This window comes from Crassostrea angulata, chromosome 3, assembly GCF_025612915.1.
Source record: "Crassostrea angulata isolate pt1a10 chromosome 3, ASM2561291v2, whole genome shotgun sequence".
NCBI lineage: Eukaryota > Metazoa > Mollusca > Bivalvia > Ostreida > Ostreidae > Magallana > Magallana angulata.
In genome coordinates, this window is record NC_069113.1 from 23,204,687 (window position 1) to 23,229,022 (window position 24,336).

At 36.0% G+C, this 24,336-nt stretch overlaps 1 protein-coding gene across 1 annotated transcript in view; it reads left to right on the forward strand.

Annotated features, from left to right (window-relative positions):
- Positions 1 to 4,951: 4,951 nt before the first annotated feature.
- LOC128175853 (caseinolytic peptidase B protein homolog) overlaps positions 4,952 to 24,336 on the forward strand; it is a 43,867-nt gene continuing 24,482 nt past the window's right edge. Inside the window, exon 1 of the mRNA XM_052841707.1 lies at positions 4,952 to 5,045. Within this exon, the coding sequence (XP_052697667.1) occupies positions 4,952 to 5,045 (94 nt within the window). The remainder of the gene's footprint in view (positions 5,046 to 24,336) is intronic.

Here is a 24,336-nt window from a genome sequence, read left to right on the forward strand (position 1 = left end):
CACATATTTAATGATGCAATCTGGGTAAAACAAAATACACACCGAAACGGATTTTAATGTCAAATGATATTGATACAAACATATAGTTACAAATTTCTATTTTAGAAAGGCTACTTTGATTAATCTACGGGTTTTCTCCAAAAGATGAGCCCAAGAGTCGTAGCTTTTATAAAGTGTGGATTGAGATTACAACTATGATTTCCACATATTTATTAATGTAGGAAACTAACGACCAGTGTAAACGTTAAGTATTAGCACATGTATGCGATACTGGCCGCTGGTTTTTGACGACAATAATTATCATACACGTAATATGCCACATTCATACGACGCCTCCATCTTACAGTCTTCTCTGTACTTTGATTATCTTTCTTGGCCTGACGCATGACCTGCTAGAGCTTTTTTCTTTTCTCTTCAATTTCTGGGGGAGATTGCTCGTTCATCCAGACATTCGATCTCTTCAGTTTCTGTGCCGCATTGGTCCGGATGAACTCCCTATCTTTATCATATGTAGATTTAGCAACCATATTTCGTTGGTGCTCACTAAACTTGTTCCACCTACCCATTCTGTGGACACGTTCGAAAGCGGTTTCGTAGTCGAATTTGTATTTTTTTTCTGAAGGAAATCCTGTAGCAGGGCCTCCGTGTCTTCCCCTCTTTGTTTCAGGATTCCTGAAAATACGAGGTCATGGACCGCGCCTTGAGATCCGTCACTGAGTTTTGCAGCTTTTCATAAGCGTCTTCCATTCTTCCCATTTTTTTCAACTATCATACTTTCGGATAGTAACCCACAAGAAAATTGTGCAAAACTTTTCTTTAATTTAAGCACATTCTTCCTATTACATTCACTTTTAAAAAGAACTGCAGTAATCAAACATGACACTTGACAGATACCCAAGCCATGTGCCAATGCGGTAATGCGTGACTAATTCTGTCTGCCCGGTGCTATCAGTAAATTTCATAGTAATCTGGGGACTCAGAGTGTTTATACCAGCTACTCATGAAAATCTAGCACGTGAAAAGGTGTGAAACTCAATTGACAAAAGCAATCTTTCCATTAATATTATACAAGTGGGGTGCACTTAAAGAAGCTGTTATATTAACCGAACAATAAATATGAACGGGTATTTCACCGTATTATTATTAAGGTCTTCCGTTTTTGTTATTGCTTTGTTTCTTCTTCCCTATTATTAGGGTCTTCCGTTTCCAACGGAAGACCCTCTTGTTATTCTACGGTTTCTTTTTCTTTATTATTCTTTTTTTTCTTTTTCTGACTTTTTTGGAGCGCAATTTCTCAAAAACTATACAACCGATATGCACAAAATTTTCAGGACTGATAAAGCATGATCGGTGCTACATATTATTAAATTCTCAAATGATGACGTCACTTCCGGTTTCAGATATTGACGATTTTGTAAATTTTTAAGGATCATTTTGTCCACGCATCTCCTCCAAAACTAATCAAGATAGAAGCTTGAAATTTTCAGGGATTGTAGATGAATGTATGTAGATGTACCCCCATGCTTCCAATTATGAAAATGGCTCAAGGCCTCGAAGCTCGCCTGAACCTGAAAATTAGCACCAATTTTTTTCACGAAATTTTCGCACATTTTCTGTAATATCTTTTGATGTATAAATATTTTGTTAAAACATGTAATGTAAAAGATAGTTATTTTTGCAAGACCTTTAATTTGATATCAAGAAAAAGGGGCTGGCCCCTCAAATTTGGGGCCAAGAGGGCTCTAAAGTCTTCTTACAATAACTCTTTACTGAACAATATTTTGTTATTAATTATAGAAGCAAAAATGTTCACAGTACAGCTGTTTATCTATTCAGTACCATACCTAAGTCATATGTTACGTAATTAGGGGTTTCAAGGGGCCAGAAGTTGAAAAATTTGATCATTAATATCAGAAAAATGAGAAATATTTTGAATAGCACTGTAGAACAAAAGTTGTTTAAAATAATGTTCTCAACAATACGAAAACTAAAATTTTGTTGTTCGTAGCCCCGGTAAGGAGTTTAAGGGTCGGCCCCTAAAACACATTTATACAGATATCTTGAGAAAGGTTAACAATTCCTGAACACTCGTGGAACAAAATATGTTTATATTTGCAAGACCTTTAATTTGATATCAAGAAAAAGGGGCTGGCCTCTCATATTAAGGGCCAAGGGGGCTCTAAAGGTTTTTTTATAATAACTCTTTACTGAAAAATATTTTGTTATTATTTATAAAAGCAAAAATGCACATTGTACAGCTGTTTATCTATACAGTATCATACCTATGTCATATGTTACGTAATTAGGGGTTTCAAGGGGCCAAAGTTCAAAACTTTGATCATTAATATCTGAAAAAGAAGAAATATTTTGAAAAGCAATGTAGAGCAAAAACCCGATAAGGGGTTAAAGGGTCAGCCCCTAAAACACAGTTGTTTAGATATCTCGATAACGTTTTACAATTTGTGAACACTTGTAGAACAAAATGTTTAAATTAGCGAGACCTTTTATTTGATATAAAAAAAAAAGGTACTGACCCCTCAAATTAGGGGCCAGAAGGGCTATTTAGTCTTTTTATACTAACTCTTTTCTCACCAATAATTTGATATTAATCATAAAGCAACAAAGAAGCTTTTTAATGCTTAATTTAAAACTGAAATCCGTTTAAAAAATCGGACGATGCATTACAAAAATATTGGGATTTAAAAATTTTCAGGAAATTTTGTTTCCACGTTCTTGGTTGAGAAAATAGCGTTATATTCAAAGTAAAATTAACTCGTACCAAAAATAATTGTTAAGTCGTACTTGAACACATTCGGATTTGTTTTTGTTAAGTCGTTCTTGAAATCTGAAAGGTTTTTGTTCATTCGTACTTAAAATCATTCGGATTTTGTTAAGTCGTACCAGGAATAATTCGATTTTTTCATCTTTTTCTTATCGTTACTCTTGTTATTGGTTTTAAAAGAGCTCTGCTTCTTACAGGAACTTCCAGCTTTACTTCCCACATTAATGGAAGACCCACTCGTTGCTTTGCAACGAGCTTTGCTCTAGTTATTATTTTTTTTCTTACAAATTTTGTGCACGCCATTTCTCAGCAACGGCTCATTTAATTTTTATGAAACTTTTAGATCTGATAGGTATTGATCTGAACCTTGTTGCAAATTTTTTTCATTGATGACGTCACTTCCGTTTTTGAGATATCGTCGATTTTATGATTTTTATAGGGGTATTTTGTCGGTGGAACTCCTCTTTAACTATTGCAGATATAAAGTTAAAATTTTCAGGGATGGTAGACAAAAGACTGAAGTTATGCATGATGGTCTCAAATCATTTTTATCTCGAATAGCGCCGACGCTCGCCTGGACCCGAAAATTGAGATTAAAAAAACGTCGTGAATTTTCGTGCTTTTCTTTCTTTATCTCTTTTCTGGAAAATATTTTATTAAGACATGTAATGTAAAAAAGGTTTATGTTTACAAGACCTTTCAGCTGATATCAGGAAAAAGGGGCTGGCCCCTCAAATTAGGGAACTAGAAGACTCTAAACTCTTTTACCCATAGCGCTTCACTGAGGGATATTTTGAAATAGATTATAGAAGCAAATATGTTTATCTTACAGTTATAAAGCCCAGCAGTATAACGATTTTCTCATGTGTTACGTAATTAATGGTTTTTAGGGGCCAAAAGTCCAAATCTTTGATCACCTATATTTCAAAAAGGAAAAATATTTTGAAATGCAGTATAAAAGAAAAGATCCTTAAAATGATGTACTTAACAACATGAAACCTTAAAATTTTGGCTCAGTGGCCCCAATAAGGAGATAAGGGACCGGCCCTTAAAACATTCTTTCTCAGATATCTCAAGAACGGTAACGAATTTTTAAACACTTGTTGAACAAAATGTCATTTTAATCAAACAACCTTTCATTTGATACCAAGAAAAAGGGACTGGCCCCTAATATTAGGGAACTAGGGGGCTCTAAAGTCTTTTTGCTATAGCTCTTTACCGAAGGATATTTTGTAAAAGATTATAGAAGCAAATATGTTTATCTTACAGTTATAAATCCCAGCAGTATAACGATTTTCTCATATGTTACGTAATTAGGGGTTTTTAGGGGTCACAAGTCCGAAACTTTGATCACCTATATCTCAAAAAGGAAAAATATTTTGAAATGCAGTATAAAAGAAAAGATACTCAAAATGATGTACTTAATAACATTCAACCTAAAAAATTTGGTTTAGCGGCCCCAATAAGGAGATAAGGGACCGGCCCCTAAAACATTCTTTCTCAGATATCTCAAGAACGGTAACGAATTTCTGAACACTTGTTGAACAAAATGTCTTTATAATCAAATGACCTTTCATTTGATACCAAGAAAAAGGGACTGGCCCCTAATATTAGGGAACTAGGGGGCTCTAAATTCTTTTTCCTATAGTTCTTTACCGAGGGATATTTCGGAATAGATTATGGAAGCAGATATGTTTATCTAACAGTTATGTAGCTTAACATTATAATGATTTTCTCATGTGTTCCGTTATTAGGGATTTTTAAGGGGTCAAAAGTCCAAAACTTTGCTCACCTATATCTCAAAAAGGAAAAATATGTTGAAATGCAGTATAAAGAAAATATGCTCGAAATGATGTACTTAACAACATGCAACCTTAAAATTTTGGTTCAGTGGCCCCAAAATGGAGATAAGGTCCGGCCCCTAAAATATTTTTTTATAAGATATCTCAAGAATTTCTGACCACTTGTTGAACAAAGCTCTTACACCTGAAAAAAAATAGTATCTGGCCCTTTAAATGTAGACCCTCTTTTCCTGTTTTAAATCATGTTTAGCTGTTAAATAGCAAAATCAAGATCGAACATAAATCTAAAGTTCTAAAATCAGACGGAAGACCTCCTCGTTGCTCGCAACGAGATCGTGTCTAGTTATTATTATTATTTTTAGAGCTTATGGCTGCAGAGGAGAGGAGAAAGTTCCCACTGGAGCAGAGGCTGAGTGAGCACATCATCGGTCAGGATGATGCCATCAAAACAGTGGCTTCTGGTAAGTGGACAGGATCAGCTAGGCTGTTCTCCGACTTTATTTTGTTACAGTGCAAAATTCATTTGATGTAAAATTCGATTTTTAATCAAAGTCTCGCTTTGAAATGCCCCAGTGATCCGTCTGTCTGTCTATTCCACTTCAATTGTATCGAAAATACTGTATTGTGATTAAATTGGCGGCATGATTTTTACGATTTTCAAATTTAAAAAAATTGATATCGATTAGTGGAAACTTTGACGATTTTACATTTTGCTAAATTATAAAAAAAATTTATCTTTCTTCGTTTCAAATGAAAAAAAATTGAATGAAATTTGTCATAGAATGCAATCTTTCTCTGTTTCCTCACTTTGCAGAGAGAGAGAGAGAGAGAGAGAGAGAGAGAGAGAGAGAGAGAGAGAGAGAGAGAGAGAGAGAGAGAGAGAGAGAGAGAGAGAGAGAGAGTGTTATCATTTTGTTTCTTTACATATGATAGCGCTTGACTACTATGACTACTAATGAACTCGTGTCAAATCATCAATAAAGGGTAGTTATTCAAATTCATTTTTTATTGCCAGTAAGCATGTAGCGCTGGTTAAAATCGGCTGGGCCCAAACCTGGGTTACCAGATCCGACCATTTCAGAGACCCCCAAAAAATCTACCTGACAAAGTTAATCAGCTGGTAGATGCAGAGATTATCAGCTCTAGTCCCACTTGGAGGAAAAGCAAACGTGGACAGTATTGATATATATCACCACAAATAAAGGTCAAAATTGCACGTTTTTCTATTCATGATGGGGAAACCAGAGCTGCTAAACACTTTTCAAATGTTTTACACAAAAGTGTCCATGAAAGCACAGTACACAGATTCAAAGCGTCATACATTATGTAATTGAAAAAAAAAAATGGACAACAGAAAAAAAACGTGGCCATGGACGATCGCTTTACTGTGAACTTCACTGGATAAAGATGTACAGGAATACATCAGAGACCTGTGGGAATGGGGGGGGGGGGGGGTAATAAGCACAAATATTGTTCGTTGCATCGGACGGGTATTATCTTACGTAAAGAAAAAGTCTACTGGAAAAAATAGGGGGGGGGGTCTCTATCCCTGAAAAAAGGTTGGGCTCGTTCAGTGTTGGAAAGAATGAATTTCACGAAACGTATAGCAACCATTCACCCAATGACTTCGACAAAATAGAAACAGAATATTTGGAATTAATTAATTCTCAGATTGAAAAACTCGAGATAATCCCAGAAGAGCTAGTGCTTAACTGGGACATACGTATACGGGGCTCAATATGGTCCCCCAGTGCTCGTGGACCATGGAGCAGCAAGGCGCAAAGCAAGTTGATTGAGATGCGCAAAATTAAACAAAATCAATAAGGCAACGATACAAATTGTGTTTTTTTTAAATGAAAAGCGAGATGTAAAAGATCATTCGTCATATTCTTCAGTGTTTTCTCCACGTCAAACTTTCTACTTTTACAGTATTTCCTTTCCCCTTGGTTTAAGCTGGCTCATAGTTTACCCACCTTTAGGTAAAGGGTTTGCAGGGACCTTCAGTGAAGTTTCCAGGTGTAAGCCACTAAGGTTAAGGTCATATAAAACATCTGAAATTCCTTGTTCAGACTATATATTACTCACATTGGCCTAGTGTGGCTCATACTTTACATAAAGTACTTTAAGGTGCAATTACCGTGAACCAAATTTTGAACTTTAAGAAGGTCTTAGCTGATGTTTCTAAAATTGAGTTCACTTTAACCTAGTCTGCCTCTCTTTTTTGGGTGTGCACTGAACTTAAACCAAACTTCAAAGTCAAAGATCAATGTTATAACAGACCTCTTTGTAAAATGATTTTCATCATAATGTCGTTTATTAAGCATGGGCCCTTTGAGATGAAACCATCTCAATGATGTCTAGTTTAATATCTGTGTTCGTTTTTATCTCACCTTAGCTAAAAGCTCAAGTGAGCTTTTCTGATCACTTTTTGTCCGGCGTCTTTCTGTCCGTCTGTCTGTCTTTAAAGTTTTTACATTTTTGACTTCTTCTCCAGAACCACATGGCCAATTTCCACCAAACTTGACATAAAACATAAATAGGTTGAGAGGATTCAAGTTTTTAAAAATAAAGGGCAACACTTTTTTTTCAAGGGGAGATAATCAAAACTTAATTTAAATTTGTTTATATTTTTAAAAATCTTTTTAAAAAAACCATTCAGCCAGAAATATTGTAACGTGTGGAAGCATTCCCAGGTAGTGTAGATTCAAAGTTGTGAAAATCATGACCTTTGGGGTAGGGTGGGGCCACCTTTATTTGTTAACAGTTTAACCATGTACATGTACCTAGAACTGCTTAAATTTTTGTTGGTTGGAGAAGTTGATATTCAATGCTCCTCTCTCCATAGATATTGTTATGTTCTTCATGTTTGTTAGTAATATGTTCAATTATCTTGTATTAATATGATGGGGTTGTTGAAATATCAAAGCATTTCTTATCTTTCCAAGCGTTCCATGTTTAAAAAATATCTGAGAAATCAAAGTTTTTATGCACAGGTTGTAAATAAAGATATATTTTATTCAACATTTTACATCAAATTCAAGTTTTGGTTCCTATTATATTATTTTATATATCTACAGTTTTCCTTTTAACTGCCTTGTATTCTACACTAATTTCCCATGAATTGAAGATGTTCTATACTGTAAAGATATTACACAGTAATTGTAACATTTCCTGAAATCTGATTTTTTTTGTTATGAAAAAAGCCTTTTTACCCCAAAAATTGTGTTTTATGCAGTTTTTGGTTAATATCATGTTTATATATATATATGATATGTTGCATTGTTTTGGAATAGTTATATTAGTTGAATACCTGGTATTATTTTAAGAATTGAAAAAGTATTTAAAAAATTTAAGAAATCTGATTTTATGATATTTTTTAAACTTTTGCTCTCAAATTAACTATATGGTGATTTTTCAATAAAAATATTGCTGACATTGGATATACGAATGATATCTTACTAAAAATCACCATAAAATGTTAACTTTGAATTAAGCAGATTTTTTGTCTTATTGCCCCTTGTTCTTTCTTCAAATTATGATCCCCGGGGGAAGGGCGGGCCACAATGGGAAATAGAATTTTTACTTAGGAATATATTGAGAAAAATCTTCACAAATCTTCTTCTCAGAAATCAATTAGCAAGAAAAGCTTAAACTTGTGTGGAAAAATCCTCAGATAGTGTAGATTCAAGTTTGTTCATATCATGATCCCGTGGATCTCCGTGGATGGAATGGGGCAACAATGGGGCGTCAAATTTTAACATAAGAATATATTGAGAAAAATCTTTAAAAATCTTCTGGCCAGAAGAAATTAAACTGAGTTAATGTAACGTGCAAGGGGGACACTGGCTAAGTTCCCGCGCGGGCCCGTACCCGAGAGAAAATCGGATAGCCCTGATTGCTGCCAATCTTTACAAATGCAGAGTTTATTCAACGCTCCTGCACATATATAGGGACTCAACGTTACGCAGGAAGGGATGTCCGCACATCTACGCAACCCAACACGTACCAACGTTAACGCAAGCAAGTATGACCGCACACTTGCGCCAACAACGCAACCTAACGCAATCAGGGAGTGCCGCACACTTGCGGTAGAAAGTCAGACCACACACTAGTGCTCCGCTGCAACCACCACCAATACAAGCAAGAATGGCCGCACAATTGCAGTTATGCGTTACAGAGCAGGGATGACCGCACACCCTGTATCGTAGGTTAGATCACACGGTGATTAGATAAAGCAGGGATTACCACACACTCAATCTGCCCGTACCTGTCTAAGTTTATTCCCAAACAGTCGTTCTCCTGACCATAATAGACGTGCCGGTGTCATGAAGAATAATGACCCCTGTAGAATAAAGACCGGGGGTCATTATTCACCGTAGAATAATGACCCCCCTAGGTGAAGAATAATTGGATTTTTCTGAAGAAAAAAGACCCAGGGGTTATTTTTCTTCATGTTAAACATGAAGAAAAATGACCCCCATAGAAAATTGACCCCCCCCCCCCCCGTAAACATGAATAAAAATTGGTTACACCGTATCAAGATATGACTTTGAAATTTACTTAATTTTTCACCCTGTTCAACTGATTTTGAAGTTATAAACACCGAATTTGTAAATAAATCGCTGTAGATAGTTTTTCATATCCGTAGCAGGCACACACAAAACACTCTTATATTGCCACAAATTGATTGTTAACAGTTACGTCACTTCTCTCATCGACATACGGCGGGAAATGGCGCAAATAAAGACAGATTCATACACAATGAGGATATTGTGCCATAATTAACGAACAATAATCATAAAAGAATAATTGTTGTAATAATATAAGCAATATTCACTGGTGAATGAATTGTCAATCTTAGAATGATACATGTATATATCTTTATGGAAAAAGACTAAGGGGACAAGTAACGTAGGAATATGAATTCTTCTTATTTACATTTTTTGAGGAAAGTGATTTTAAAAAAATCATTTTGCGTTAGTTTTGTTTTTTTCTACGTGATACATGAACATCAATATTCTAAACATTTGTTGTAATGTTGTATTTGTGATCATGAATAGACTTTATTCTTTTAGAGCAAATGTGTAAAGAGTACCTGACTATAGTAAATCTTAATACATTATAAACACTGATCGATTATAATAAGAAAAGATTATTTCTAAAAGCGTTGATAAGAGGTTAGGGCCCATGTTAGGGAATTATATCCCCCTTGATTTTGATTACACGATCTTTATTGTATCCAAAGTTACCAATGCTCATACAAACTTTTGATGCATTAATCATCTTGATATTAACTAAGCTTACTAAAGTATGCCGACGATAAAGTAAAATATATTTTCTGTACGAGTACTCTCAGTACTTTGACGATTTTCCAAATTGGCCGTTATCCTCTACTGGCGTAATGGCTGCTGTCAGTGCCTACTAACTTCAGCTTGGTTATAATGCCTAACAGTGGAGTAAACTTTTCATAATTTTGGTTTCATTCATTCCGCGTGATGCACTTGCATACCCCGCAGTTTGTAATAGTGGAAATCCTAAATGCAAGTATAATTCATGAACAATAGGATGAATATAAAAGATGCGACGGCGAAGCGCGAAGATGCGAAGACGAAAGTGCCAAGTTGCGAAGGCGAAGAAGTGATACTACTATCGCTTCCTTGCCTTTGCAACTTCGCACTCTCGCCTTCGAATCTTCGCGCTTTCGCCTTTTTAGCTCACTGAGACGAAGTCAAGGGGAGCCTATGCGATACTCTCGACGTTGGCGTCCGGAGCTGGTTAAAGTTTTTGGTGCAGGTCCTATATCTAAGCTATTACTTCTTCATCTAACCTGAATGGATGGTGAGTCTTATGATACAGATGCACCTGACAGGCATGGACGCTGAATCAGAGCCATAGGCTGGGGATGCTTGAAGAGGTAAAGGTTTTCATTGCTGGTGCCCTCTGATGATGATATCTTAGTTATTATTGGTCCTAACTTCACCAAACTTGCATGGATGGTGCGTCTTATGATACTGATGCACCTGCCAGGCTTGAATGCTGAATCTGACATTAGGTTTATGATGCTTGATGAGGTTTAGTTTTTCGGAACAGGTCACATGTTTTATAGATGATAGCTTGCATAGCTGATTTAATTATATTATAAATGAAATGCAGAGGTTGCTTCTGATGCAGAGCCTTATCTCCATTATCAAGGATGCTAAAGAAATCTCCTACCTTATTTCTTAAACTCCTCTCCCTTTACAATGTTAATCTCTTTGTGTCTCTCCAAATACCGTTGTAACCCCTGTCTATACGAAAGCATAGTTGACTTTTTATACATATCTCCATCCTTCGTTCTAGCTTCCATGTAAAATTTAGCTAGCAAGACGTTTAACTTCTCGCACTCAAAATTTTCGAAGTCTCCGCTCTCGCCTTTCGCCTCGAGATATTCCTGAAATAGCTTAACGGCTGTTGCAGTTACTCTGTTAGTGTTCCTTGCATCAACACTTTCCATAATAACTTTCATTTCCGCGTCATTAATTGTCGCAAAACGATCCTTTGCTTTAACGTCTGCAACTTCCATCTTTGTTGTTTGTTTTCGCGTAGAGAAGGTGAATCACGCCAGCCAATCAAATTCATTTTAACATTAGAGCAAAATTTCCCTTATCTATATTTAGAAAGTACAGGTCAATCCGAGTTTTTTAAAGCTTATTTTTAGAAAGTACAGGTCAATTCGCATTTTTATACTTCGACACGTGATATCAAAAGAACCAATGATAGAATTGGTTATAATGCATGAAAATAATATTATACAAATATAGCCCTTTCATGAGGTCGATCCATAGAAATATCGACTTCACAGAAAAGCTTTTCGACCGAGCACGAAGCACGAGACTGCTTTTCTGTGAAGTCGATATTTTTATGGATTGACCGAGCGAAAGGGCTACATTTGTTATAATATTTTCCATTTGTTATTTTATTTTCCAAAGAAGAATTGGCAAGACTAAAATTATGAAAACATCTTAAGCAATCAAGCAGTTTTTATATCAATGTTGTGCTTTTATACCGATAAAGTAATATTTTATCAAAACAATTAATTAATAGAGTAAGTTCCTTTTTCCTGAAATAACAACACTTTATTCAAATAATTTTAGGTATTCCAGAACATGTTATGTTGTAATTGATAGTAACATTTGAGCAATTTCTAAGTACTGGAGCAGCAGGTAACATAGCATTTGCTTGAACTGAATAATGATTAACAGTTTGTTTGAATACATTTTCATTGTCATCAATGGAACGCAAAATGTCATCCACACCATCCATGTCATTCAAGTCATCCAAGAGACAATTTTCCTGAGAATCTGTCAATGGAACCAAGCTAAAGTCTGCTTGTACATTATCATCTAGAGGTTGCAGAGGGTTTTTTTCTCTTATTTTCTCGCTGATTTTTTCCGACATGATCTTCTTTGTCTTTTCATCAGTTCTTCCTGAATAGGTTTTTAATGAGGACTCTGCTTTATGACCAGTAACGGACATGATGTGTCTGCTCGGTATTTGTGCAGCATCGAGGACACTGACGGTTGTCGCTCGGCATGAGTGGTTAGTGTCAATTGTAGATATCCCTGATATTTTACTGATAGTTTGCATGAACTGTCCGAGTCCATTATGACCAACTGCAATGTTATTAAAATAAACACCATCCTTAGGACTGGTTCTTGGTTGTTGGAACAAGCGTAGACAGTTTGGGTTCAGCCTTCGGATCAACTTCACAAAACTACGGACCGGATATCTGTCACTACCTGAAAATGAAACAAATCGGTTATTTATTGCTTTAAATTCAGTTTGTTTCGCTTTTTAAAAGAAGATATACAGTTTTTATTATTACATGTATTAACAGAAAGTGAAATAGTTGTAACAGAAAGTCATATGCTAACTGTCTAAAATTACTACTTAATCAATAAATACCTTTTATCTCATACATTCTGCCATCTGAAGATCTTTCACTATCATCCTGGTGGTTTTTGGTCTTTTCATCCCTTGTTTTGTAAACAAACAGTCCACCATCTCCATTCATCACAGCAAAATCATCTCTTGTAAGGTGTGATAAATTCTCCCTGCCCCTTCTTCCAAAATGTAGCATGATATCCAGGAAGACCTATTTTTAACCATATCTTTTGTTATTACTAAATACTGATACTTAAATAAATTGATTTCATTTGCAAATATATGGTTTACAATTACTTATAAGTCTTTAATTTGACTGTGGCTCAATGTACACGTAAACAGTATTTTCTTCAGAGATAATGAAAATTACCTTGTATTGCAAGATCTGGGCATCCTCCAACCGTTTAGTTAAATAATCATAGATGGTCTCCATGTGTTCATCAGATATGGCTGGGTAATGTTCTATGGCCGCAAGCCCCCGTTTTTTTAGTTCTTTCCCAATACACTTGAATGCTTTCGTGGATTTCTTAAACTCCTCTCCCTTTACAATGTTAATCTCTTTGTGTATCTCCAATTACCGTTGTAACCCCTGTCTATACGAAAGCATAGTTGACTTTTTATACATATCTCCATCCTTCGTTCTAGCTTCCATGTAAAATTTAGCTAGCAAGTCGTCTAACTTCTCGCACTCAAAATTTTCGAAGTCTCCGCTCTCGCCTTTCGCCTCGAGATATTCCCGAAATAGCTTAACGGCTGTTGCAGTTACTCTGTTAGTGTTCCTTGCATCAACACTTTCCATAATAACTTTCATTTCCGCGTCATTAATTGTCGCAAAACAATCCTTTGCTTTAACGTCTGCAACTTCCATCTTTGTTGTTTGTTTACGCGTAGGGAAGGTTAATCACGCCAGCCAATCAAATTCATTTTAACATTAGAGCAAATTTTCCCTTATATATATTTAGAAAATACAGGTCAATCCGAGTTTTTTAAAGCTTATTTTTAGAAAGTACAGGTCAATTCGCATTTTTATACTTCGACACGTGATATAAAAAAAACCAATGATAGAATTCGTTATAATGCATGAAAATAATATTATTAAATATCGTATCATACGATATTGTATAATATGATGTTTGTTTATATGATATATTATCATATTACATGAAATTGTATTTTATGATGTTTTAATATATAATAGTGTATCATATGATACAATATGTATAAAATAATTGTAGTATATAATATTTTATTTTATCCCATGATATTGTATCATTTGATATGATGTTGTATCAAATTATATTGTATCATATAATACAATATCACATTATTAATCAAATATGATACAGTATCATACAATACAATATCATACTATATTATACAATATAATAACATATGTTTCAATGTTATGATGTATTATTGTAATATGATATTGTTTCATATAATACTATATTGTATTATGTTTTATGATAATGTATTATTTGAACAAATACAATAATATATAACACAATACAATGTCATATCATACGTTACAATATCATATCTCACAATTTTTGTACGGTATTTTATGGTATTATATGATATATATTGTAAGTATGATAGGATGCAATTTTTAATTTTATATTATTGTATTGTATTAACATATGATCATATGATTATCATACAATTTTTTAACAGATGATATACGATAATGTGTCAAAACAGAATCCATGAATATCCAAGATCATGAAGGATGGTTTTCATATAATATGATAAAGGTGGTCTCATAAAGGTGATGCCTCATAAAGGTAATGCCTCGTCTCGGTGAGCTTTGTAATCTGTGATTACCTATGTTTTATAATTGCGGAGCTCTCTATCGTTTAAGGGTTCCGAGGCATATTTTGGAAATTTTATATTTAAAAAATTAATAAAATTAAATTATTCAGGGGGATAGGGTCCGGACCCCCTCTCCCCTTTTACTGCGTGAATTTATTAATATTGAATTTTCGCGGGGGACGGACCCCCTCTCCCCCTCTAGATCCATGCATGAGCAAGGAGTGTCGCATAATAAAATTAGAATGTTACTGTGTCTAGTCCACGGTAAGAAGACGGCTGGTAAGTGACAGGAGTCTGGAATTGCATACATGTATGTACATGTACACATTATGGTGGACATTAAATTTTGTGTGGAGTATATAATGATTAGGCATAGCCAGCACTGGTAAACATTTATGTCACATGAACACGTTAAAATATTTATAAACATTCATATAGTAAGTGCGATGGCCTAGCGCATGCGTACCAATAATAGCCTTGATTAATCGAAAAACCTTGGCGAGTACGGTGCCTGCATTAAATTCTATGTAATCGACCGAGACTTGCTGAATGCAATCAAAAAAGGCGAAGGCGAAAGTGCGAAGATGCGAAGGCCAGAGTGTGAAGTTGGGAAGGAGCGGTAGTAGTATCGCTCCTTCGCCTTCAGACTTTAGGCATCACATCTTCGCACTTCGTCGTCGCATCTTCGCTCTTTTGCTCCTTCGCCTTCGCACTATCGCCTTTGCAACTTCGCATCTTCGCCCTATATCAAGGTCGAAGTGGCCCTATCGGAACACCATAGATATATGTAAATGTAATTGTTAAAGGGGCATGGTCACGATTTTGGTCAAATTCTATTTTTCTGTTTTCATTATTTACAATGCTTAAAGCTCACAATTCTTTGTCATGTAAACAAGGCTCGTGCCCTGTTGTTGTTTACATAGGTTCAATATACCAGTAAAACATCTTTTTCAAGCTGATTTGTCTATCTTCTTATTCATTTTAACCATAAATAAACAGTACTTTACGTTTAACACATTCATTAGGTCTAAAATTAGAATTTTCACTTCAACATTCAAAATGTAACGAGTGACACTCAAATTTTGGTTGCCTATAAAAAATGCTTACTAAAGCATTGTGAACATTAAGATCGGAAATTTTTTTTGGACTAAAATCGTGACCATGCCCGTTTCAGATGACAACCATACCCCGATGCAATACGTCAATGTCTTGTTATAACGGAATGATTTTTATTTTCTAAGCTATACCCTTCTTTCACTTTAAGTTTATTTGAATATGAATTATAATTTCTGTTACTTTCTGTTAACTACAGCAGTTAAATTTACAACAGTGTAAAGACTATTTCACAAATACTAAAAAATATACTGAAAAACTACAAGGGGGTCATTATTCTACAGGGGTCACTTTTCTTCATGTGGAGTGTGCTCATTTTTGTGAAAATGACACTTATTCTTCAGGCAAAGGAGTCATTTTTCTACGTAGAATAATGACCGGGGGTCATTTTTCTGCGTAGAATAATGACTGGGGGGTCATTATTCTACGTCGAAAAATGACCCCCGGTATTCTACGGGGGTCATTATTCTTCATTACACCGGCCTAAAAGAATTTGTGGTTTCTTAAACGGGGAAAAAAAACTAATCCGGCCTAACCCTAAACTACTTATGCATAAAAACTTATAAACATTGAGTATTTATTATTGTATAAAAAAGATTATGACGCAAATTGGTTATTATTGGAAACATTATTTAAATTATCAAAAATCAATCAATCAAAGCGGAATAATTCTAAGCCAAAATACAGTAATAAGCTGCCCGCTTCACTACCCCCACCTCAGAATTTTGTATCCTAGCAAAACTAACAAGAGGCCCATGGGCCACATCGCTCACCACAGGAACAATAGGTATGATACAATCAGCTTAATGGAGTCTTAATACAAACTATCTGGACAATGTACAATAATACATGTAGATCCTGTATAAATAAAATCAATTTTTCCCCCTGGAAATTCCTTATGTTTATAATCATTAGTCCCTTTCGTAGCAGGATGATTTAATAGTCAGATCACATGTTAAGTAATGCAGTTCTCAAAAAAACCCTTTACAAATGTTTATATATGGGATATAAACCTACATCAAACTCTGAACCTTCTTGCGAGGCCGAAGTATTGTCCTGGGGCCAAAGTCTTAACAATATAAAGAATCATCTGTCTGATTAGTTTCTGAGAAAAAGATTTTTAAAGATTTACTCTACATATTCCTATGTAAAACGTTGACCACCCCCCCCCCCCCTATTTATTGTGGCCTCACCTTACCCCCGGGGTGTCATTATTTTCAAAACTTTGAATCTATACTACCTGGGGCTGCTTCCACACAAGTTTTAGCTTTCCTGGCTGATTAGTTTCTGAGAAGAAAATTTTTAAAGATTTACTCTATATGTTCCTATGTAAAACTTTAATACCCCCATGTGGCCCCATCCTACCCCCAGGGATCATGATTTTCACAACTTTGAATCTACACTTCCTGAAGATGCTTTCTCACAAGTTTCAGTTTTCCTGGCTGATTAGTTTCTGAGAAGATTTTTAAAGATTTACTCTATATATTCCTTTGTTAAATTTGACCCCTAATTTTGTGTCCACACCCTACCCAAGAGGATCATGATTTTCGCAACTTTGAATCTACACTACCTGAGGCTGCTTCCACACAAGTTTCAACTTTCCTGGCTGATTAGTTTTTGAGAAGAAGATTTTTGACCGGGTTTTCCAACGGAAAAATCCAGTTATTAAAATGTTGAAAAGGGCGGGCGGGCGGGAGGCTACCTAAAGGGTACCCTTATTGTACGGATAACTCCTCCTACAGTTTTCAAGATACACTGTAGGAGGATGTTCTTTTGCAGATCAATTGTACATACATGTAATCAGAGATGTGCATATTGCTAAGATTTCGATTTCCGATAATTTATCAAAAAAATATCAGCTTTTGAACTTAGCCTTTTTTTGGCAAAATATTGCATATAGGGTAGCCTCATTGTACGGATAACTCCTCCTACAGTTCTCAAGATAGGAAGTTGTTCTCTTGCAGATCAGTTGTACATATATCAGAGGCATGCATTTTGCTAGGTTTTTGATTTCAGATAATTTATCAAAAAATACCAGCTTTTGATCTTAGTCATTTTTAAGCAAAATATTGCATATAGGGTGCCCTCATTTTACAGATAACTACTCATAGAGTTCTCAAGACAGGAAGTTGTTCTTTTGCAGATTAATTGTACATATATTAGAAATGTGCATATTGCTAGGATTTTGATTTCTGATTATTTCTGAAAAAATTACCAGCTTTTGAACTTAGTCATTTTTGGGCAAAATATTGCAAATAGGGTACTCCATTTCACTGGGTACGGGTTTACATGTCTTAATGATACAGTTCACATTAAAGAAAACCCGGTTTGCTGTCACATTGACAGCTTATCACTTGTTAAAGATTTACTCAATATATTCCTTTGAAAAACTTCGACTCCCCATTGTTGCCCCGGGGATCATGATTTTCACAACTTTGAATTTACACTACCTGAGGCTGCTTCCACACAAGTTTCAGCTTTCCTGGCTGATTATTTTTTAGTAGAAGATTTTCAAAGATTTACTCTAAATATTCCTATGTAAAACTTCGACCCCCAATTGTGGCCCCACCCTACCCCTGCGAGTCATGAATTTCACAACTTTGAATCTACACTACCTGAGGCTGCTTCCATCCAAGTTTCAGCTTTCCTGGCTGATTAGTTTTTGAGAAGATTTTTAAAGATTTACTCTATATATTCCAATATTAAACTTCGACCCCAATTGTGGTCCCTCATTACCCCCGAGGGTCATGATTTTCACAACTTTGAATCTACACTACCTGAAAATGCTTCCAGACGTGTCAGCTTTCCTGGTCTTATGATTCGTGAGAAGAAGATTTTTGAAAATATTTCGAAAATTTTCAAAATTCCTAATTATCTCTCTTTGCAAAAAGGCGTGGACCTTAATTTTCACAACTTTGAATCCCCTTATGCTAAGGATGATTTGTGCTAATTTTGGTTGAAATTGGCCCAGTGGTTCTTGAGAAGATGTTGAAAATCTAAAATGTTTACAGACAGACGGATGACAGACAAAATGTGATCAGAATAGCTCACTTGAGCTTTCAGCTCAGGTGAGCTAAATACTAAAACCACTACTTCACAAAAAGGTCAAATTGTATCCAAATTAAAAATACTCCCCCAAAAAATAAACAATAAGAAAAAAAATATCTGGCCCTTTCTTTCCTGGAACACGTGCACAGAGCACAACTGCAGCCGACAGACACAAATTGCATTGTATCACCTCTAGCTAAACATTGCAGATGCATACTTCAACTTTCCGTCTCGCAATAGACGTCTACCACCTCTTGTGGAACATCTGACTCTCTCTCAAGTCAGGAATTCCCTGCATTGTGACTTCACCAGGCATATTATCCGATACCTGCAATCTGCTGCCATCTGACTCGACACCGTTGGGTTTCTTCAATCGTTCGGGCGAACTCTTTTTGCCTCTTCCAAAGCGAATACCAGGAGATCTCCCTTTCATGGCTCTGCGCCTGCGACCATTCCTACATTCTTTTCTTCTGGCCAACTTCCACTCGGTGTACTTTTCTTTGCCTTCTGCTGACTTGAAGGTTCTGCCAACCGTAACACTGGAGCTGTTTGCAATAATCTTCTGGCAACGATCTTGGTCCTTAACTATTTTTCTGTCGGTGATGTTTAGCATAGACTCTACGGTAACTACGCGGTAGCATCCATTGGACAAGTCTTCGGCAAGACGATGCTGTGCTACATCTCCGTTCAGGGGTTCATCTTGTCGACTAGCATTCTTTCCACTGTAACTGGAGTCAGTCTTACAAGTCTGGTTTTCTGCTCTACTTCTACGCCGCCTTCTTAAATGCTTGGACTTGTTTGCTTCCACACTACACAATCACAATCCGCAGGTGTCCCGGTTTTCTGCAGAAATAGCATAACCTACGTTTAGATGATGAGGCAGTATCCTGTGCATTATACTTGCTGCGTTGAAGTTGTAAATCCTTCAAATCAGTCTGGAGAAACTCGATCTTGGCAGACAGTGCTTTTACCATTTCCACTAGCTCATCAGATGAGGTCTCAACATTGATATGGCGTGAATAGGATTTCCTATCGGCTCTTTGGTGCGCCTCCAGTTCAACAGCTAGTATCACTGCATCGTTCAAGCTCTTTGGTCGGGACTATATTACACGGATGCATATCTCAGAATTGTCAAGTGCGTCAACAAAGTGCTCTCTGGCTAACGATTCTCTGAACTCAAAAGTGGCAGTTGCGTATGCCATATTAGCAAGTCGCTGAATGGCCTGTCCCAGCTCTGAAAAAGTTTCACCTGCCATTTGACGACGCTCTCGCATTTGAACTCTGTAGAGCTCTGCTAGACTTGGTGGAGCAAATCTATCTTCGAAAGCTAACATGAGTGTTTCAGTTTGGTTTTTCACCCTTTGGGATATTGCCAGGACATCCTTGTACACTGCCTCGGAGGGAAGCAGCCAGGTAGAGACCTTTGGTAGCATAACTCCAACCATTTATTTCAGAGCAGGCTTCAAAGTGCGCATGGTAATCGATCCATTGACAACTGCCATCATAAGTAGCTGGTGTAATGGAATTTTGCTCTTCGTAGGCATCTTCCAATGTACTGCTTATCTCGGGGCTTGTGAACCTTTCCCGAGACTTCCAAAACACATCAGCTCTGTTCAAAGACCAAGTGTTGTATTCTTCTGGCAAATGACACGTTTTCCAATTTGGCGCATTGTACAGCTCAAAATATTCAGGAAACATCTCGTTGCTGCGCGGGTTTGCATATGTTTCATTAGCAGAGTGATGATTACACATGTATTCCTCGTATTTGTGCATGATGTTTCCCTTGCAAAACCTCTGATCAGAGCGCGTCTTTCATGCACTGGGGTTGATGTCTTCATGTCACTGCGCTTCCGCATCTCTGCAATCTTCTTCCTTAGAAAAATTATCTTTCTGTCAATGTCGTCCATCCTCCCTCTCTGCAGCAATTCTAGGATATCCCACCGCTGCCACCAAAATTTATGTAACGTGCAAGGGGGTCACTGCCTGTGTTCCCCCGTGTACCCGGGATAGAATCGGATCGCCTTGATTGTGCCAATATTTACAAGTGCAGAGTTTAATCACCGCTCCTGCACATATATAGGGACTCAACGTTACGAGGAAGGGATGACCGCACACCTACGCAACTCAACAGGTACCAACGTTAAAGCAAACAGGGATGGCCGCACACTTGCGCCAACAACGCAACCTAACGCAATCAGGGAGTGCCGCACACTTGCGGTAGGGCTAGAAAGGCCAACACCACACACTAGTGCTCCGCCGCAACAACCACCAATACAAGCAGGGATGACCGCACACTTGTATTATTACGATACAGAGCAGGGATGCCCATACACCAAATCAGCCCTTACCTGTCTAAGTTTAACCCAAAACAGTCGTTCTCCTGAATCATAATAGACGCTGTTCCTATATCAGTGCCGGTGTAATGAAGAATAATGACCCCCGTAGAATAATGATTTTTCGACGTAGAATAATGACCCCCCGGTCATTATTCTACGCAGAAAAATGACCCCCCGTTCATTATTCTACGTAGAAGAATGACCCCTTTGCCTGAAGAATAAGTGTCATTTTCATAAAAATGAGCACACTCCACATGAAGAAAAGTGACCCCTGTAGAATAATGACCCCCTTGTAGATTAAAGTTTTTCAGTATATATTCTAGTATTTGTGAAATAGTCTTTACACTATTGTAATTTTTACTGCTGCAGTTTACAAAAAGAAATTATAATTCATATTCAAATAAACTTAAAGTGAAAGAAAGGGTATAGCTTAGAAAATAAAACTTTCCGTTATAACAAGACTTTGACGTATTGCATCGGGGTATGGTTGTCATCTGAAACGGGCATGGTCACGATTTTAGTCAAAAATTATTTTTCCGATTTTAATGTTCACAATGCTTCAGTAAGGCATTTTAATTGGCAACCAAAATTTGAGTGTCATTCGTTGAATTATAAGCAAGTTACAGAGCTTACAATTCTTTGCTTTGTAAACAAAGCTTTTGATTACATTTTGAATGTTGAAGTGAAAATTCCAATTTTAGACCTAATGAATGTGTTAAACAGAATGAACTATTTATTTATGCTTAAAATGGATAAGAAGATAGACAAATCAGCTTGAAAAAGATTTTTTAAACAACAACAGGGCACGAGCCTTGTTTACACGACAAAGAATTGTGAGCCCTGTATCTTGCTTATAACTTTACAACTGACCCTCAAATTTCATTGATCTGTAGAAATGCTTTCCTTAAGCATTGTAAATAATGAAAACAGAAAAAAAGAATTTGACCAAAATCGTGACCATGCCCCTTTAACAATTACATTTACTTATATATCTATGGTGTTCCAATAGGGCCACTTCGACCTTAGGGCGAAGATGCGAAGTTGCAAAGGCAATAGTGCGAAGGCTAAGGAGCAAAAGAGCGAAGATGTGATGCCTAAAGTGCGAAGGTGTGATGCCTAAAGTGCGAAGGTGCGAAGGCGAAGGAGCGATACTACTATCGCTCCATCCCAACTTCGCACTCTGGCCTTCGCATCTTCGTACTTTCGCCTTCGCCTTTTTTTTTATTGCATTCAGCAAGTCTCGGTCGATTAAATATAATTTAATGCAGGCACCGTACTCGCCAAGGTTTTCCAATTAATCCAGGCTATTATTGTTACGCATGCGCTAGGCCATCGAGCTTACTATGAATGTTTATAAATATCATAATGTGTACATGTGACATATATGTTAACCAGGCTTGGGGTAATGCTAAATGTAATGGTAATGCATTGCAATGCATTACATTTTTTCAAAGTAATGCTAGTAATGTGTAATGCCACAAAATTAGCATTACAAGTAATGGTAATGTAATTCATTACTTTCCAAAGTCTAGTGTAATGCTAGCATTACATGGCATTACTTTGCATTACTATTCTTATTTATGCATGTTCAGTGTTCACTTTAAAAAATGTGATGAATAAATGAATAGTTGAAATTGAATTTGATTAGATTTATTTTTAAAGAAGAAAGAAATAATTATTGAGATAAAAATGTTTTAATTGTATTATTAAAAAAGATTTTTCAAAATTCATTTTTTGAATTGTTAATATAACTAAATATAACAGCACAGTTTCATAACATTTTTAAGAGTGTTGTTATTAAGAGTTTTTAATCATTCAAACAATTTACTCCAATTAGTTTGCACTTCAATAAGAAATGTGTCAACAACACACTATGTCCCCAGGATTCTAAGTATCAAAACAATCTATTGTTATAAGAAGTGCTAAACACCCCATTCCCCTTCCCTTCACAATGTCTCAATAGAATAGGAGACAGACATGCACCTTTAAAAACAAAATGAATGCACTATCCATCCATGATGAAAATCAGTATCACTTCCAATATTATAACATACCGGGTATTTGAAAATAATTTTACTTGCTTATTCTCTCTCTCTCTCTCTCTCTCTCTCTCTCTCTCTCTCTCTCTCTCTCTCTCTCTCTCTCTCTCTCTTTTATATTAAGTACACTGTACATTAGTTTGGACTGATAGAAAATACAAGATTCATGTATTATTGCACTTAATATATCTTAAGATAAAGATCGTCAAACAGTATTTTTTCGGTCCAAGCTTTGACTGCTCCTGTAAAACATTTATTTAGTATAGCTGGGAAGATTTTCAAAGTAACAGGATGCAGTTAAAAGATCAACCCTTTGAAACTTCGATCATAAAGTGCAACAGCAATCTATTGTCTTGATTTGTCCTCAATAGAAAGAAATACGATTTAAATATATTAAGTTTTCTATAACTGGGAAAAATCATGTTTATAAATTTATACATTTAAGTGTCAAAAATTATAAAGATTTGTTTAATCTGGGGAAATATCTCTATTCAGCTTTTATTATAACCGCAACATTATTTCATAAATTGTTTTTTGTTATGCATGTAATTCTGTGTCTCTATTTCGTATCTGACATTGTATCATGGCAAATGTCAATAAATATATAAATGTATATATATATTTAACTTATTTAATGTTCATAATGCCACAGTATGATTATATATTGAGCAAATAAAGACTGACTCTTGTATACATGTAGTAATTGAATTTGAACCTGATACTGAGCATGAACCTATTGATATATTAAAGATTGTTTTATATTTGAAACATTTGCAAAAACTCTTTCTTAGCTTTACTGTTTTTTCAAAGTAATGGTAATGGTAATGCATTACTTTACTCATGTAATGGTAATGTAATGAATTACTTCAAGAAAATCAAGTAATGGTACATGTAATGGTAATTTAATGCCCAAATTCATGAAGTCATGGTAATGTAATGCATTACTTTACAATGTTATTCTTCCCAAGCCTGATGTTTACCAGTGCTGGCTATGCCTAATCAGTATATTCTCCACACAAAATTTAATGTCCTCCATAATGTGTACATTTGCACTTCCAGACTCCTGTCACGTACCAGCCGTCTGTTTACCGTCGACCAAACACAGTAACATTCTAATTTCATTATGCGACACTCCTTGCTCATGCATGGATCTAGAGGGGGAGAGGGGTCCGTCCCCCCGGAAAATTCAATATTAATAATTTCATGCAGTAAAAGGGGAGAGGGGGTCCGGACCCTATCCCCCTGGATAGTTTAATTTTATTAATTTTATAAAAATAAAATTTCCAAAATATACCTAGGAACCCTTTAAACGATAGAGTGCTCCGCAGTTATAAAACATAGGTAATCACAGATTACAAAGCTCACCGAGACGAGACATCACCTTTATGAGACCACCTTTATCATATTATATGAAACCCATCCATTATGATCTTGGATATATATGGATTCTGTTTTGACACATTATCGTATGTCATCTGTTA